The sequence below is a fragment of the Rhamphochromis sp. 'chilingali' genome, assembly GCF_963969265.1.
Source record: "Rhamphochromis sp. 'chilingali' genome assembly, chromosome: 10".
Lineage (NCBI taxonomy): Eukaryota > Metazoa > Chordata > Actinopteri > Cichliformes > Cichlidae > Rhamphochromis > Rhamphochromis sp. 'chilingali'.
Window position 1 is genome coordinate 4,858,376 of NC_137937.1, and position 17,505 is coordinate 4,875,880.

Here is a 17,505-nt window from a genome sequence, read left to right on the forward strand (position 1 = left end):
ACGGAGGCTCCGGAAAAGTGCAATCAAACGATGAGTTTTATTATCACAGGAGAACAACCAACCGTCAGCATACAGAATGGGTTGCTCTGACAAAAATACACTGGGTTCTGGTTTTATAGGATAACATATCACACCTACGTCAATACAGTTCAAAAATACAGGGTGACAGATGGACAAAAGTTCAATTCGTGCAAACAAGGGTACATCACATATACTTTTAATAACTATAAACTGACATATAACTTCTCCTTTCTTCATTACTTGCCTTTTAAGGTAATAACTTCAGGTCTTAGCATTTCTGAGAGCTAATAATTGGACCCTCGTCATTAATCACTAAGTAAAGTACTTTAGCAGCCAGTCTCAGACTGGAGTAGAAGACGCTTAGGCCTTCACTCAAACCTGACTATGTGTATTGTAAGCATGCATGCAATTAACCTGCTATGTTCTCATCTCCCCTCAACATGTATCATCTGGACACTCTCACCAGTGAAGCTTAAAACCTTCTAGACTGGAACATCAACTCTTAACCAAGCACATTTATGCATTGTGTATAAAATGAACTCAACCTATAAAATAGAAAGGTCAATGTGATGACAGACATATTCAATGCAATATAAACCCTGTAAGAAATATTACTGATAAGTGATACTGTGAAACATGTTATTAATACATTCTTCATAAGGCAAATTATATGGTAGTAATAAAAGAATCTCTGAATCCCAACATTCCCTCTTTTGACATTCCCACAGGAATGTCACCATACTTCATGTTGTATCACTCCCTGCCCCACTCTATGGGTTCCAGGTTCATCTGGTAGATGCCCTCAACCCAGCCAGGGTTCGTAACCCTCGCCACTATCTTTACCAACAATCCTCTGACACAAGGAATGATACAACAACCAGCGATGACCAATATTCCCAAAAATACAGCCAATGAGCACATCACTGATATAGCCACACCATTGTCCAAACACAGATGTCATCCAGGATGCCAGCGGGTTTTCAATACCTGGGCCCTGTGCTTCGTACGTCGCTTACTACATCCAAGATCAAATGAAACATCCAAGACCAAATCATCGCGCTAACTCTGAGCTCGCTATTCCGGTTCCCCGAACACACCTGTTGTTGACGATTAGTATAGCTGGATGAAGTAATGTGAGATCACTGGGTGGCCCAACAGGGGCTACGCATCGATAGTAGAAACATTGATCGGCAACCCTTTGATTGGTCGGCGAAAATGTCGAAGGAGCGCGCTCGGTATTTTTCGGCAGCAGAGCAAGAACTCTTGAGTGAGGGATTTCAGGAGTTTCAGAGTTTAATTAAAACGCAAGGGAACACTGCAAAGGCTGCAAAAGCAAGGAGAGAGGGCTGGCAGAAAGTTGCTGACAAATCAAACTCGTAAGTAATTCAATAATAACAATAATAATGGAGTGGATTTATATAGCGCTTTTCAAGGCACCCAAAGCGCTTTACAATGCCACTATTCATTCACTCTCACATTCACACACTGGTGGAGGCAGCTACGGTTGTAGCCACAGCTGCCCTGGGGCAGACTGACAGAAGCCAGGCTGCCATATTGCGCCATCGGCCCCTCTGGCCAACACCAGTAGGCGGTAGGGTAGATTTATCATATCACACCATATTATCCAATATTATATTACATTATATTATATTATAATATGTTATATTATATCCCCTTTCACATTAGAGCCACAACAGGACCCACTAGAACATGGGAACAAGTAAAAGTGAAATATAAGAATATTCTACAGAATGGTAATATTTATCACTTATATTGCTTTTAGTCTCTTGGAAAGAGACCCTGGAATACTCTGTTTGTTTGTTCATAACAGCAACCAAGAAAAGGGCAGAGCAAAAAAAAAGACAGGTGGTGGTCCTGCACCCCCTCGTCAACAAGTTGGTTAAGTGAATATACCCTCACGGGAAAATCGATATCTCTCTATGAGCACACTGTCGCGCTGAGCTAAAGGATCCTGTCTGTCCCGCAATATACGCTGAATTCTGAGGACTCTCCTTATCAATCTTGCACCTTCCGCAATGGGTTGCTCGCGTAAACGGACAGGATATGACTGCGACAGACTTCCCAAATCCACCTTCGCTTTTATAGCCGTGGTCTCTCATCTTGATTACACGAAGTAATTTACAATTACTACTCTGAAATATGAATTACATCTGTAATAATCACATACATGTAATAGAATGTTAATAGTACATTTCCCTTTTTTAGGGAATGACCTGTATGTATCTGTGTGAAATCAATAAAAGGATCAAGTGCTGCATTATCTTTAGTTACATTGATGTTATTTATTTATGGTGAAACAGTGGTGGAATATCGCTGTTGCTTTCGTATGAATGACGCGGACATACCTGCGTGGCCGCGATCTAATCCTGTTTACATAAAGTAAACCTGCTCCCCAGCAGGTTTACGCTTACGGCTCTGTTGCTATGACAGCAAGTCCCGGATGGGCTTCGGGGAACCGAACGATCCAGGATCACGCGAAATCGTCAACAATCTCATCCAGCTAACTCACTTAGCGCGGTACGAAGAACAGGCCCCTGAGTGCTCATGCATGGTTTTAGACAAAGTTTTCAGGCCCTGCAGAGCTCGGGTTACTGAGCCACCTGGGGCAGTATTATTGGGGATATACGTGCAGCACATATCTCCAAACATCGAGCACACACCTCCCCTCTCTGCCAATAACATGTCAAGCGCCATCCTATTTTGAACTCCCATCAGAGAACTTGGACCCAATTGTTCTGCGAACCCCATCATGGCGTCCCTGGTTAGGTTAGAAAGTCTCAGCAGATTGTAATGAACATAGTTAATGCGGTCAACATTCTTATTAGGTGTTACCCAAAGGAATATACTCTCAAATCCTGCAGCTATCGGATTCACCAGCTTATATTCGTCTGGAACTCCCCTAGGCGAGTTCAGGCGAGGATCATAAGCATGTGTACCTTGGGTCCCTCTTTTGACCAAAACATGTCTCAGACGTCTGGCGGCTAGAGTACGTGTGTTGCGTTGTGGAATAGCCTTTACCTGATTCCCAATCAGCATGAGTGGAGCTCCTAATCGCACCATCGCACATGTCCCTACGCTTCCTATAGGAACATGAACCAACAGAGTATTTTCCCCACAATAATAATAGAGCCCACTTCCTGCCCAGGTTCCAATTACCGTGCTAGGGCCGCTTACATTGTTGGTGGTTCGTCCCTGAAGTGTGACGGCACACCAAGTTGGATCGATCTCTCCCACCTTGTACTTTTCATTATCAGTAGAGAACTTAAAACATGCATAGTTATCTTGTTTTGGCATAAATGGTCCCACTGTTGTCTGACACTTTCCATCTACTACTGGCTCCTGTACATTTAATGACGTCACACAAATCTAACATGAATGAGCTGGTAGACCCTTTAACATAGTTCAACTCTATGCCATTATTTCTGCTGAGACATTCATCACCTTTACCTGACCCCTCGCGCTTTTGTCTTTCTAGCGATCCTGTTTTAGGACCTACAGTCTCAGGAACTGCTGGGCTGGACTGGCCTCCGTGTTCAGACAAGGGGTCCGGAGTGCCTTGCAAAATACAGACAAAAGACAACAGAGCCATGGTTACTATTATCGCATATAATACACATGTAGTTGTAAGGAACATTTTAATACGTTTCTTCCCATTACGTGTCTCTGATTCGGTTGTTTGCATCATGTTATATAAACTTTGTATTCTAGACTTGTTATATAGATTTTAGATTCTGGACTGAAACTCCCCTCTTTGTGGAGCCTTTAACTTATCACTGCCCCTTTCTGATGGCGTGACGACCTTCTCCGCTGCTGCTCTTCTTTCTTCAGCCTTCCAGGTGGACTACTGAATGGCCTGTTGCACAGGTGAGAGGGTTTATTCTGCCTCTGTTTGTTGACACCTGTGTTGGTTGAAGCCTCTTCCTCAACCAAGCTCTCATGTGCTGGTGCACACTGCGACCAGTGATACCAGGTGTCGCCCTTCCCTTTCAGTTGGACTGCTGTAGTTGTCCTGGCAACGACCTCGTATGGACCAGTCCAGCGTGGCTCCTTCCACTTGCGTTTGAGCACCTTCAGCCACACCACCTTTGCCTCCGGGGTCGCCCTGTCCACAGCGTGTAATCCAGATGTGACCTGTTTGCGAAACTGGAGATTCTTGCCACCCCTGTGGTCGCTGTGTTACTGGAATGTTCTCCTGTAAAGGATAGAAAACAAAAAGCCTCTCTCTGGTACACCTCACTAATCTACTGTGTTCATCTAATGTTCCCTTAATTATTCAAAGTTGGTTCAAGATATCATGTTCTGGGCTCTATCCTTTATATTAACTTTACTTAATCTAAATTAGGGCTGAACGATTATGGAAAATAATCTAATTGCGATTTTTTGCCCCAATATTGCGATGCGATATGCGATTATTTTTTAAGGTCTTTGTCTTCTGTATTATTAAACAAAGACAAGCAATACATCATATAGTATGGCCAATACTATATTACATTAATTTTAAACTGTTCTTTCCTGGAAGACAGACCTCTGTTATGATGACATGAGGTGATGCATGAATTGATGACTGACATTTTTATTTAACTTCTTCAATCACAACAGTATATTTGAACATACACAATAGTTTATTTTTAGCTTACAAACATCTGAGCATAAAGTGCTGACAAGGAACCCTGGTGTAAACATTAAAATGAAAGTCAGTACAATGTGCAGATTGCAGAAATATACATAAAAAAAATCAGTGGCTTTACCACACTCAGTTTTTCGACATCTGTGAACTACTAGACAGTCATTCAATTAAAAAATAATATTAAATAAATAAAACTAATAAATAAAAAATACACACATCTTACTGATCTCTGCAGTCAGTAACATTACACATAAAGTGCAAACATAATAGCAATTGTATAAACACACACACAAACACGCCTTTAAAATTTAAAGGCGTGAAATTGGACGGTCTAGTTCTGATTAGCGTCACCGCTGTCTCGGTGGAGTTTAATAAACTCGGCCGTCTGCTTCTTGCTATCTAAAATATAACCAGACACTGGTGTAAATTCTCGACTGTCTCATACTTCTGTTTAATAAGTTTTCTGTTTGACGTTTAGTCAGCTGTGTGAAAACCAAGGAGGAACCCACCCGGGGGATTAATAAAGTTTTATTTTATCTAATCTAATAACTTTAATCTCAGCCAAACCGATTTACTCACGAACAAACAAAACACTGAAAAAAGCCCAACAATAACATTTTTAGGTTGTCTAAGTGACTTATATATTACGTTTAACCCGAGCAGCGAAACTCCGCGGTGATCTGAAAATGATGTGCCGGGAGTTGTGCCGTTCTCGGCCGCATCAGTAACCCTCGAGCTCCCGGCTAGCTGTCGAGCTGGTGGGTAGCAGACGCCTCTGAAAACGTCGAAGCACTTTTGCAAATATGGGATATCTTGATAAACCGAGCAGATATTTGATGTTTACACAACTACTTTCTCGCCTGAAAATATGTTAAAAGTTTATTTTGTGACCCAGAAAGATTAGTATGAGTAATTTTAAAACTTAGTAGCGGCCGCCATTGCTGGAAACTGGAGTTTGGCTGGGCCGCGCTATGAATTCTGGGATATGGTAGTAATTTGGACAGCCTTCGGCGCGTCGCTGTGACGTAATCGGTCTACAAATGCGGCCTCAGGAGGATGCAGCCCATGAATTGTATAATATAATCGCAGTATAATCGCAGCCTTTGCGGTTAGAAAATTGCACTTGATCATGTCGCGATATTATCGCAAATGCGATATATCGTTCAGCCCTAATCTAAATGCTCTTTATGTGTGTAAAGAGTTTATCTTCTAACCAGGATTCAGTTCATTTTAATCCTTCAACTTAAACATGAAAATAACAATGTCTGCCTCAGTTTTACCATATCTAAATCATCAAACACCCCAAAAGTCCTAAAATGATCCTAAACCCATTTCAACTTAAACCTTAAATCCCCCCTTTATTTTGACACATTTCATGTGTCAAAATAATGTACAAAACTAAAAATGCTCAGTTTTCCCCACTCATGATCCAATCTATGTCATGAAAATGAACTTAAAACAGAACAGTCATCAGTCATGTGCTTAGCCTTAGTCCAGTCTTTACCTCAGTGTCCAGTTGGTCCAACCTTAGTTCAGTTCGTCCGTCCAGTCACCGTCCATTCATACGTATTCACACCAGGTATTTCCTCTTTCTTGCCGAGACAACAAGAAACTGTTCCTCTTTCACAGTTGCGAGTAAACATAACTAACCTCTCACCTATAAATGATTCTCTCTAACTAAGTGTGTGTGTGTATATGTCGTCCTCAAATGCTCTCTCATCTCACCCGTTGCACTTCTGACCTTCCACCAGACCAGAGGCTCATCAAATAGCCTCGTCTAACCTGCTCCTCAGAATAACTTAGACTCTGCTTTCATTAATGCAAACTTTCTGCAACTTAGTCTTTCTGAAAGACACACACTGTTTAAACCTCTGAATGCAATATCAATGCTGCAGATTATATTATTAATGCAATGGTGACGATGACGATTATTTAACAATAGCAGTAAAATAATTTCCCTGCTCCACACTCCCTCTCTCGACCTCTGGTACACCAGAGGTCGCAATACATTGTGTCCTCGCTCTGACCCTCTCTTGTGGTCCATCCGGCCTCGGGCCTCCAGGATCCTCACCCCCTGTGGTCGCCGAGATCTTCTGCAAAGGAAACAAAACACCTTTTCCTGCATCTCCCTAACTTATCATAGTTGGGACTCTTTAATCAAAAGCCTTATCCTAATTATGTTCTTGACTTATAGACTTGTATTTATATATATTCTTCAACGTTACTCATCATTTTACCACTCTCTTAAAACGCTGACACTAACTTCATTTTAAAACCTCACATTTCCTATGTTATAACCTGTTTTTGATATAGCCTTTTTATTTCATTTTGCTCCTTTTAATGTAACAATAAATTATAATTCTAGTTTATCAGACTTAATCAAAACCTATGCTTTCCTTCCTTTGGTCCTTCTTTAAATCAGAACATTTTGTCTTCTGAAAGTTTTATTTCTGCTTCTGCCAACATGTTTAGTTAACGAGCTCGACTGGACAGAAACAATCACAACTGCTGAACCTGCACTGTGCTCATGGTTAAAATTCCACAACATTTTGTCTTCTGAATATTGTATTTTTGCTTCAAAACTGCTTCTAGCACAACAAGAGTCAGCGGAGGCTGGAATGACAACAACAACAACAATCTTGTGCTTAACATAAAACAAAAAACAACACAAGTAACTTAAAAAAGCTTCAGTCCACATTTCAGTTCGTTGAGCTCGCTGTTGCTCCAGAGGAGGCCCTCAGCTGGCCGGGCTGGAGCCGAGGCCCCGGGGATGCTGCTCTCCAGCTCCAATGGCTGGTCAAACACAGTCATTATCGAATAATTGTCCACCATGAGGCACGACGGGTCGTCCGACTGTCCAGGAACTTTACCAAGGGCATAGTTCTTCCATGTGACATTATCAGTGCACACCTGCCACGGAGAACCTCTGAGGGCAAGTGCTCTTTCAGCCTGCACGTCTGCCCATTTGCGCTCCTCACTTCTTTCCGAGTCCATCGGTGAGGAGTGTTGCATCTGGTCCAGCAGCATACTCACAGTATATATGGGCTGCTGCTGCTGCAGAGGTGTGCTGGCCTCTGAGCGCTCTGTCTGTGTGTAGATGGAGCAGAGCTGGAACAGCTTCTCTCTGGTTTCCTGAGGGGGGGGATGCTCCATGTCATCCAGGACTAGCTGGATCAGGTGAGGTGTGCTGATGCAGGGGGCATCCAGACATGCAGAGAGAAGCTGCTGCCACCTCAGCTTGATGCGGTCGATGAAAATCCTGTCCTTCATTCTGGCTTTCTTCTGCAACCTTGTCTCAAAATGATATTCAAATTTGTTGTTGTTGCAGAGGAAGACTTCTGAAATCCATGCAGAAATATAGAAACACCTGTGACCGTTGGGCTCTTTGCTGAGCAGCTTCAGTTCCACAAAGAGCTTCTCCAGGAAGAGGTGAATGAAAGACGAAGAGTTAAGCATCTTTAGCAGGGGCAGCCAAAAGCGCAGGAAGGTTTGTGGGACTCTGGGCTCAGTGGGACTGGCACTGTCAGATGTTGCACAGCCTAATGCTTCCAGCTGCTCCATGGTAGGAACAAGAAAACCGTCTTCCAGCAGCACATCAATCAACAGCTCCCTGGACCCCAGTGCAAACTGCTTGATCTCACCCAGCAACGAACTCATGTCTGCTAAGGGGGCCTGCCACAAGCTCTTCCCCTTGTCTTCAGGAGACCCATCATCAAAAGCTTGGTACTGGTCCTTCTCAAAAGAGATCAGCAGCTCCCGAGCGTTTCTGCAGGCATCCACTTCTTTCTGCCTGGCAACGAGCTGCTCATCGGGGCCTCCTCCCAGCTGTCTGGACCAAAACTCCTGCTGGAGCCACTCCAGGGCCACCTTACATCCCTTTCGGCACCATTTCAAAGAAGGAAGAGTCCCATGCATGATTTCGTGCCTCAGATCCACCATCCACTCGGGGATGTTCAAGTTTCCAGCCAGTTGCCTCCGCGACCAGGCCTTTCTCCCCGGCTGGCGGTCCGTGAAAAGATTAACAAATCTTATCAGGGCCGTCCCGTACATCAGGGTCAAGTCATCTCCGGTAAGCTGTCCGGACCGGTCCCGCACCTGGCAGCGCACGAGGTCTGCTGTGCAGTCCACGGCCACGGGCAAACTATCAGCGCACCTGGCCCTCCAAGCCGATATCCTCTCTAACGCAAACCTCTGCAGAGAGGAGTCCATCGAGTAAAGGTAGTCCCGAACCTGATCCCACTCCGCTTTGTTAAGCCAGGCTACCACATGGCGTGTTTTCTCAGAGCCCTTTTTATTCATTGTGCGCGCTCCGGACCTCACGCTCAATCTCTCACTCACCGGGAAAAGCCGCTCGCCTCACGCAGAGACCACTCGCAGATTTATATGACAGAGGACCGCGTTCAGAGCTTCGAGTTTTACAGTTGCTTGTCGCACAGCAACCAGGAAATGATGCTAACGTTTTCTTCGGCTTCGTTTGTGGCTGACGTTCACCCTGCGGGCACGCTGACGCCACCTGCTGGATTGGAGGATGGAGCGATGGTTCTACAGAGCGCTTATTTACATGATGCTGGTCATAAACGAGCTTTCTTTGGCTATGGTCAATGGCGTGTCCAGCGGGGTGGCCTGGGGGGGCACAGGCCACCCCCCCAACCAGACTGGCCACCCCAGGTGCCACCCCAAAGGCAAAACAATAAAATTCAATCAAATATCAAATGTCCGATTATGTTTTCACGGTGACGCTCAGATATCCGAGTGTAAGTGAATGCAGCATCGGCTTCTGCGCTATGTGCATCACGTTAGCAAAGGTAGGAGAGCCAAGCACGAAAGACGTCACTGCAGGAAACAATTTTTCGGTGAAAGAAAATGAGGACAGAATAAATGTCCCGGTAAGTAATATTAAGTTTGTTGAGTTTAGTAAACTTCGGCGAAATTAGAATACCAAGGAAAAAATAACACTTAAAGAATTATTGCAGCCGTGGAATATTTCAGACAGTATGCTACTGAGGGCAGCTAACATAAGAGTTATGAGTTATAAGATGTAATCTAAGTCGTAACATTGCTGTATGGAGCTGCAGATTTGGTTGCAGGTTAACATAGCTGGACTGGCCATCGGGCTTATTTGACTTATTTTTTATTTTTTTTGTAAGGGCATGAACAATGAGAGGTGGTGGATTGGCCAGATGCAGGTCGATGTGTAGAAATAACTCCGTTGTTTGGTGGTGGCTATGGCGGGGCTTCCACAGAGGCAGCAGGTGGATGAGGGAAGGGGAGGCAGGAGGAGAGCCCCGAGGCAGCCGCCAGTCCGAGTGTCAGGTGAACTGAACTTCAGGTAAGAAGTTATGACCTGCAGTCTATCTGGGTCAGATATGAACTAAGTTTAGGTGGAGTTTATTTTCGTTGTGCTGACTTTTTACTGTCAGTTGCAATAACTCATACTGCGTTCTAGCCAGCTTGGAGTTTTTATACAGCTGTTCGGTTGCTATGATGTTACTGATAGTGAACTTTATTTTATTCATAAGGTTAGTTAGTAGAGTTGCCAACGGCTCCTTAAAAAAATGGAATGGTCCCTCAATCAGAGAAAATATTACACGTTTCGTATTGAGCTGAGAAGAGACGCAGTTTGTCCCGAACTTCAGCTAGAATGGAAAAAGACACAAAGCTGGATTTATTCTGTCTTTACGCTGCACAGCTGCCTCTTCTCTCATCCTCCCTCTCCTGTTGCTACTTCAATCATGAAACTGATCGATGATCAGCTGATCGGCTTTTCTCTCTTGTTTGTTTATCGCCCACTTTGCGCCAGAAAGACGAAACCAGCAGATGTCGCGCTAAACAACAGCAGCACGTTTAAGCTTGATCGGCTGTTGTTAGAATTTATTTAATATTAATTTCTAGTATCAGCTGATGTTTGCTGGAGCCACAGCTGTAAAGCTGCTGGTCATGATGTCGGTTTGGATATCTGGTGAGAGGGAAACGTGAAGACCACCCACCAGGATCCTTTTTTATGTAGCTGACAGCTGGTAACTGTGCAGGGGCGGGTCTAGCAAAGTTTTGCCAGGGGGCCAGGTAGGGCATTAACAGGGAAAGGGGGCACAAAGAAATACTTTTCTTTCCTATTCTCATTTAAAATATCTAGCTTTTATTAAATAATTATCTAAATCTTACAACCAAAGTTTTTATCTGACGTAAAATGTATAGAAATCATACATATACCAAAAAGACTGTACATCACTGTCACAACAGGGTTTGTTTTCATTCAAAGGCTTTATGGCTTTAATACCTGGTGGGTCGGTCTGTAGTCAAAATGCCCGATTTTCTGTCCCAGTCCAGCCCTGCAGGTTATACTGGCAGTGTCACCATGCCAGCTGAATGTATTTCATCATCAGCCAGTGTTGTTCTTTATCAATATTACCAAAGTTTACCATAAGGCAGCATAGAAAGTATTTACTTGCTTTCAGGTTTTATTCAAATATTAGTCTTTTCAGTTGTTTCCCCACTTTTTTCCTGTTTCAAAATCAAACACCAGTTTGTGAGAAGATTATCTTCTTTTTTTAACAGGCAGAGAAAGTTTTGCATTGGAATGGCTAATTTGTCAATTGTTTGCTACAAATGTTCGTATTTTAATATTCAAAAATGTTTTTGCCCAAAACATATGTGCAGTATATGTCAGTAAAAATACTATGCAAATATTGCTGTCCTTGAATGCTGAGTAAACACTGACAAAGCACTGATTGTATCTCTTGTACTTTATCAATGCAGTATCTAAAAACTTTGCACCGTAGTGGTTAAAATCTCATTCTAATAAGAGTTAAAAGTGCATTTGGTTATTAGGTTTATAGGATTATTGAATTATGGTTAAGGGTTGGTAGAATTTTTTTTTTAAACATTATCTGCCAATTAAATCTGCCACCCTTCTCCAAATCTGTGCCCCTACCTGGCCCCCCCAACAAAAATTTTCTAGACACGCCACTGGCTATGGTGATGATCACAGTTTATTTACATACTCTATAAATTCACTCCCTGCTAACTTCTAACTCCGTTAAATGTCATAAATTCCGTTTTCATGGATGCCTGGATGTTAAACTCAATTGTTACACCTGGTAGAGCAGAACGCTGATCATTTTATTAAAGATGAAAGACTTTAGACAGTTATTCAACTCTCAGTAATGCCATAGTGATCGTTTGATATATGGACCTGCAGCGGAGTTTAGGTCCAGACACGGCTAGTGACGTCAGACTGAACAACCGGATAGTGATATGAATTAATTTAGAACTCACTGGAGAGAAAATGCCGCGAGCAAATCAACAAAAAGCTGGGGATTGCACGGAACTCGATATCTGCTCGTCTCACCGCTGCAATCCATGCCTGGCGTCTTTGTTTGGTGATATCGGATACACGTTGCCGCCAGGATGGAAAACGATGAAAAGATAACCCATTATCCAGGTTCTTGACTTCACGATGGTGAGATCTAACCTTGCAACCAACTACAAAACACGTACGAACCATAGCTGAAGCTGTATCCTTTGTCTGGCCTACTGTCATGGCGGCGGGGGGCGTGGCCCGCCTCCTGTGACATCAAGGTCAAAAGCCCTATTCGGCTTACAGGATGATGACGTCACATATATTTAGAAGCTTACAACAAACTTGGTCCTATGATGCTTTAATCCGTTGATCCGCAAAAGTCTATAAATAGGGGTGAAGAGCAATGACTTTTAGTTAATTAATTGCAGCATTTATGTTAGCAGAATTGAAACGTTCACCAAAGAGGTATTTTGAAACACCTGGATCCTTTTTGGAGTAGCTGTTTACAGATTCCAACATGTCTCAGAGGAAACAACCCTACAGATTTCTAAGGTAAGTTTTCTTTCTTTTTTTCTGTTTTTAGGTTGTTCACTGACAGAATAAGAATCACACAAGCTCACCTGTAGACAGCTGCCCTGCATGGTTTGAAGCAAAGTTTTCTTTCTTATTTCTCTTGTTCTTGTACATTCATAATTATTTATATATTTACATGTAGGTAATGTCCTCCAGTTCTGTATAACCACTTTTTCCTCTCTCTGTGTTTGTTTCTCGTCTGTTGTTGTGTGTGTTTGTGTGTATTTGTCTCTTCAAACAGGTGCCGGTCCTCACCTCTGCAGTGCTGCCGTCTCCTGTAGCGCTGCATGGTTCTAAGCTAAGTTTCCTTTCCTTTTTCTGTTCTCCTAGATTTGTCCTCAGGTTTGAAGTGTCTGTGTTGTGCAGCTGGTCTGGTCTGTCTCTAGACAGTTCAGGCTGCACCCACCAGTAAATGGTGGAGGCTCACAGCGACATACTCAACACAGAAGTTTCTGAACTCTGCATGAGGGTTTCTCCGACGAAGTGAGGGCCGTGAGGCACAGCTCCCCGTACCCCGGTGACCCTGCTAGGTCCACCTTCTTAGGGAAACCCTCTGCAGAGGAGCTGACAGAGCCAGGAACTTGTGAGTTGTGTGTGTCCACTCAGGCATCATTCATGCTTGTTCTGTAGGCAGTTCCTGTCAGAAGGAGGAGGCACAGCAGGAGCGTCGGGGGGCGGAAGACGGTGCCTCAGTGCCTCTCTCCTTCTGACATTGTTAAAGAAAACACAACAAACTTATAATTATTTAGATAGTTACATGTAGGTAATGTCCTCAAGTTCTGTATAACCACTTTTTCCTCTCTCTGTGTTTGTTTCTCGTCTGTTGTTGTGTGTGTTTGTGTGCATTTGTCTCTTTCAAACAGGTGCCGGTCCTCACCTCTGCAGTGCTGCCGTCTCCTGTAGCGCTGCATGGTTCTAAGCTAAGTTTCCTTTCCTTTTTCTGTTCTCTTAGATTTGTCCTCAGGTTTACCCGATTTCCTTCTTTGTCTGCTTAAGCCTGTGCGTCCCTTTCAGTAAGTGATTTGAATCCACCTGACATTCAGAAGGTCGTGGTAGAGCATATCGTACAAAGGCAAGATGTCAAACACATCCAGTCCCAGGTTAGACTCCGTACCTTCTCCGGTAAGGTTCCCAGACCTAACAACAAAACTGATTATGACACGTGGCGCACACAAATTAACCTGCTCCAAAATGACCCCAGCATGTCCCCGCTGCAAATATCCAGAAAGATCCATGAGAGCCTGCTCCCACCAGCAGCTGATATAGTTAAAATGTGTGACTCACAGGTGCTATAGCGTACGGCCACAGCTTCACTCTGAGCTCCATCTCCATAGAGTGCAGACAGTGATATCTGATACTCCTTAAGACACAGGACAACAGTTTATTGAGATATTGTATTTTTTATTTCATAATATGTACTCCAACAACTCAATAGTTCTTCCCCACCTGCCTCAGGTCGCCTCCACTTAGGGAGATCCACTTAATGAGGTAAGAAACATCATCATCATCTGCAGCTTCCCAGCGCACCGTGATGTCACTGTCTGAGAAATTAGTTATCCTAAGGTCTGAAGGAGGAGGCACCTTCACTAGAAGAAAAGAATAATGTGTATGGGAATTTTTTAAAAATGGGAAAGCTACATCTTTATATCTTTCATTATTAATAACATTTACAGTACTGTGCAAAAGTCATGAGCCACACGCTAAAGTATTTCATTGGACATTATCTGTTTTTTCCAATCCTTTTTAATCCAGTTCTTGTACCTGACCATTTTCTAAGTAATGTTTTTTGTTTGTTTGTTTGTTTGTGTAAACACTTGTTTGTTTGTGTAAACACTTTGCACTGACCATTATTGGAGAATTAAAAAGCACCTAATTCAAGGAATATGTGTACACATAACAGAAAACTTGGGAAAGAACCAATTTGAAATCTTTAAGCACTTTGTTACTAGCGGCCTGTCACAAAAACACATTTTGTATAGTGTTTTTTTTATTATCTTGTTAATAAAATGTATACAAATGTGTGTGATTAATCACAATGTGTTAGTGTGTAATCACCCTGAGACATGCATGCCTGTCTGTAAGAGTCAGATCTAAAGCCACTTGTGATTTGGAGATGCAGCCTGCAGATTCTGTCCAGATTATCCCAGCTCTCTTCACTATATATCCAGGCTTCACTTATCAAATCTGTAAAATTCAAGGCTGGTCCTTAAAAGTTCCCAACAATGCAAAAACTGCATAGCCACACAAGTCCCAGCGTTTCCCACCGCAGCAGCTGTGAAACGAAAGAGGAGAAAGGATGAATGAGTGTTTGCTTATCGGCTCTCCGCTCTCCCCCAAGCTGGCGTTGTTCTTGGTAGCCATGACAACGGAGATAGTCCCAGCTTTGTAAATACAGGCCCCAACACCCCAAAAAAGAAAAGAAAAAAAAAAAGGATTGGGATTCCCTGCGCAGACCAGGAATCCCCCTAGCAGACTGAAGACACAGATAGGACCTGAACTCAGTGAGTGTGTTCGAGCCGAGGCTCGAACCAGGGCCTGTCTGTGCTTCAAGTTGCCAGGGGCCAGCAAGTGTTCTGCGCCACCTGCCCGCCGTGGAAGCCGTACAAATTTGCTATATTTGACTTCTCTGAATATAAATTATTTTTGAAAAGGAAAACTAATAATTTTAATGTGAGGCAAAACATGTATGGTGCTCGATAAAGATGACACGCCGACTCACTTCTTCTTCTTTCTTTTTTTTGCAAAGTTTGTTTTCATATTAAACCAGTGTCAGTGACGTCATTCTATGCGACTACCACAGTAAAGGAAAAGCCTGGATCTGTACATCTTTTTCTTTTATTTTTGTTGTCTAAAACACAAAAATCGCGAAACAGTCAGCTCACAAAGTTGCAGGTTGGTGGCAATTTGGCAGAACAGCCAATGACTTAAAACATTTAAGTGCATATATCTTGCCACAAGACATGTGCGCTAAGCTAGCCAAATTAGTTTCTGTTAGCGAATCAAGTTCAAGCTCCTCACATATCATCATCCAGGGTACAGTCATATGCTCATGAGGAGATCCCACGCAGGTAACACTACGGCAGTGCAACAAGTTAAATATGCACACATTTTAAGCTATTTCCTAATATCTAACCATTATGATCAATGTTTGCCTGCAACCGACACAACCAACACAAATGTCATTGAAAAAAACAAAACCCTGTGATCACATGTTTCTGTTTTTCTAGAACAGAAGAAGCACAATTTAAAAAGCCAGTAGTAATAAACCTTTGTTGTTACTGCATGATTCGAATGAAGTACCTGAAGTCTGGCTGGAATAAGAAGTGGTAATCTGTGTACTGTGCTAGTGATCTGCATAATTCACCTCATCTGTTTGGATGGCAGAAGTCGGCTAACTACACAGCTAATTTCATCAGGCTGCTAATGAAACATCTAAAATGACAGATGGTTAACTACACAACGGAAGTAACAGCATTACAATCACTTGATTTAATTACATTTTCCCCCCAAACTTTTGATCCAAATTAGCAAAGTACTGCAGCCATCTGAACCTTCTAGGTGTTACATGTTACAGTGTTCCACTCTGGCCAGCTTTGAAAATGGAAAACTCTTTGCGTGGTTTACTCGGTTCTGTAAATAAGGCTCCTTTCATTTGTGAGACTGTATTCCACAGCCAGTTGTCTTCTCTCCCCTTTGGTCCGCCCTTACAAGGTGAAGGTGCTGCCCACCCATGATACCAGCAAGGTGCGTGCAAGTGGATCCGGCCTTAACACCACTGGAGCGCCCACCTCTCTGCCAGTGAAGGTCACCATTGATGCCAAAGATGCAGGTGAGGGACTGCTGGCAGTGCAGATCACTGTGAGTGCATGAACGTGGACCACACAATAATGTATTCAAAGCATTGATATTTAGGTAACAGTTTTTGTTTTCTCCTGAAGGACCCAGAGGGGAAGCCCAAGAAGCAGATATCTGTGACAGCCATGATGGGACCTACCTGGTGTTTTATGTGCCAGACATGACTGACAGATACACCACTCTCATTAAGTACGGAGGAGACAAGATCCCTTATTCACCCTACTGAATCAGGGCTCTGCCCACCGGAGATGCCAGCAAGTGCACTGTCACTGAATGTTGTCCAGTGGCCAGGTAGGACTCACTTCCTTGGTTGCTTATACACTTTTAGTTTTCTTTGAAAAGGGCCCTTTAAGTCACTTGATCCATGACTTGAGCGAGCACTCTCCATTTGTTCATTTGATAGTTATTGTAGAAAAGATAAGAAATGATGCTTTAGTCTTTTTGTAAATTATAGTCAAACATACAATAAACTGAGGTATTCCCTTTGGTTAACAGAGCAATCTGATAATAAAAGTGGACAAAGCACATCGAGTTGCCACAAATATCTTTGTATATTACGCAGTGGGGCAAAAAATGAGGTGACCAAATACTTCTTTTCCACCATAATTTGCAAATCAGTTCTTTAAAACTCGGACAAGTTAGAGGTATACCTATGATGAAAATGACAGGCCTCTCTCATATTTTTAAGTGGGAGAACGTGCACAATTGGTGGCTGACTAAATACTTTTTTGCCCCACTGTATTTGATCCTGTCTCCCTCAATACTATTTAATATCTAAATGCTTGATTCATCATATTATAACAAATGTGCTGTTGTAGCTACTGACAGTGAGTTTGATTCCATTTTTTCCATCTACCAAAGAGAAATAATATCTCTTAGTGGCAGGTGGATCACACGTTGATTCTAACACTTTGCATATGACTGGGTAGGATGAGCATTTTATAAGCGCTTGTGTGGTTTTTGTTTATTTAAGGAAATACATCAGTTTCCCTTGTATTTTACATTTGAGTGAAGATCCTAAATTGGCCCCCACTCTTCACTTTGAGAAAGGCTAATCTGTCTTATCCCCACATGAGCACAGTCAGATATAATACAGGCTTTCACTCAG

The 17,505-nt window shown here is 42.9% G+C and overlaps 1 protein-coding gene across 1 annotated transcript; it reads right to left on the bottom strand.

The window, feature by feature from the left end:
• Positions 1-5,266: 5,266 nt before the first annotated feature.
• LOC308404022 (ribosomal biogenesis protein LAS1L-like) lies at positions 5,267-9,127 on the bottom strand. Its single transcript, XM_080893858.1, has one exon. The coding sequence runs from the start codon at positions 8,966-8,968 to the stop codon at positions 7,346-7,348; it is 1,623 nt and encodes a 540-aa protein (XP_080749984.1). The 5' UTR covers positions 8,969-9,127; the 3' UTR covers positions 5,267-7,345.
• Between the last annotated feature and the right edge of the window lie 8,378 nt (positions 9,128-17,505).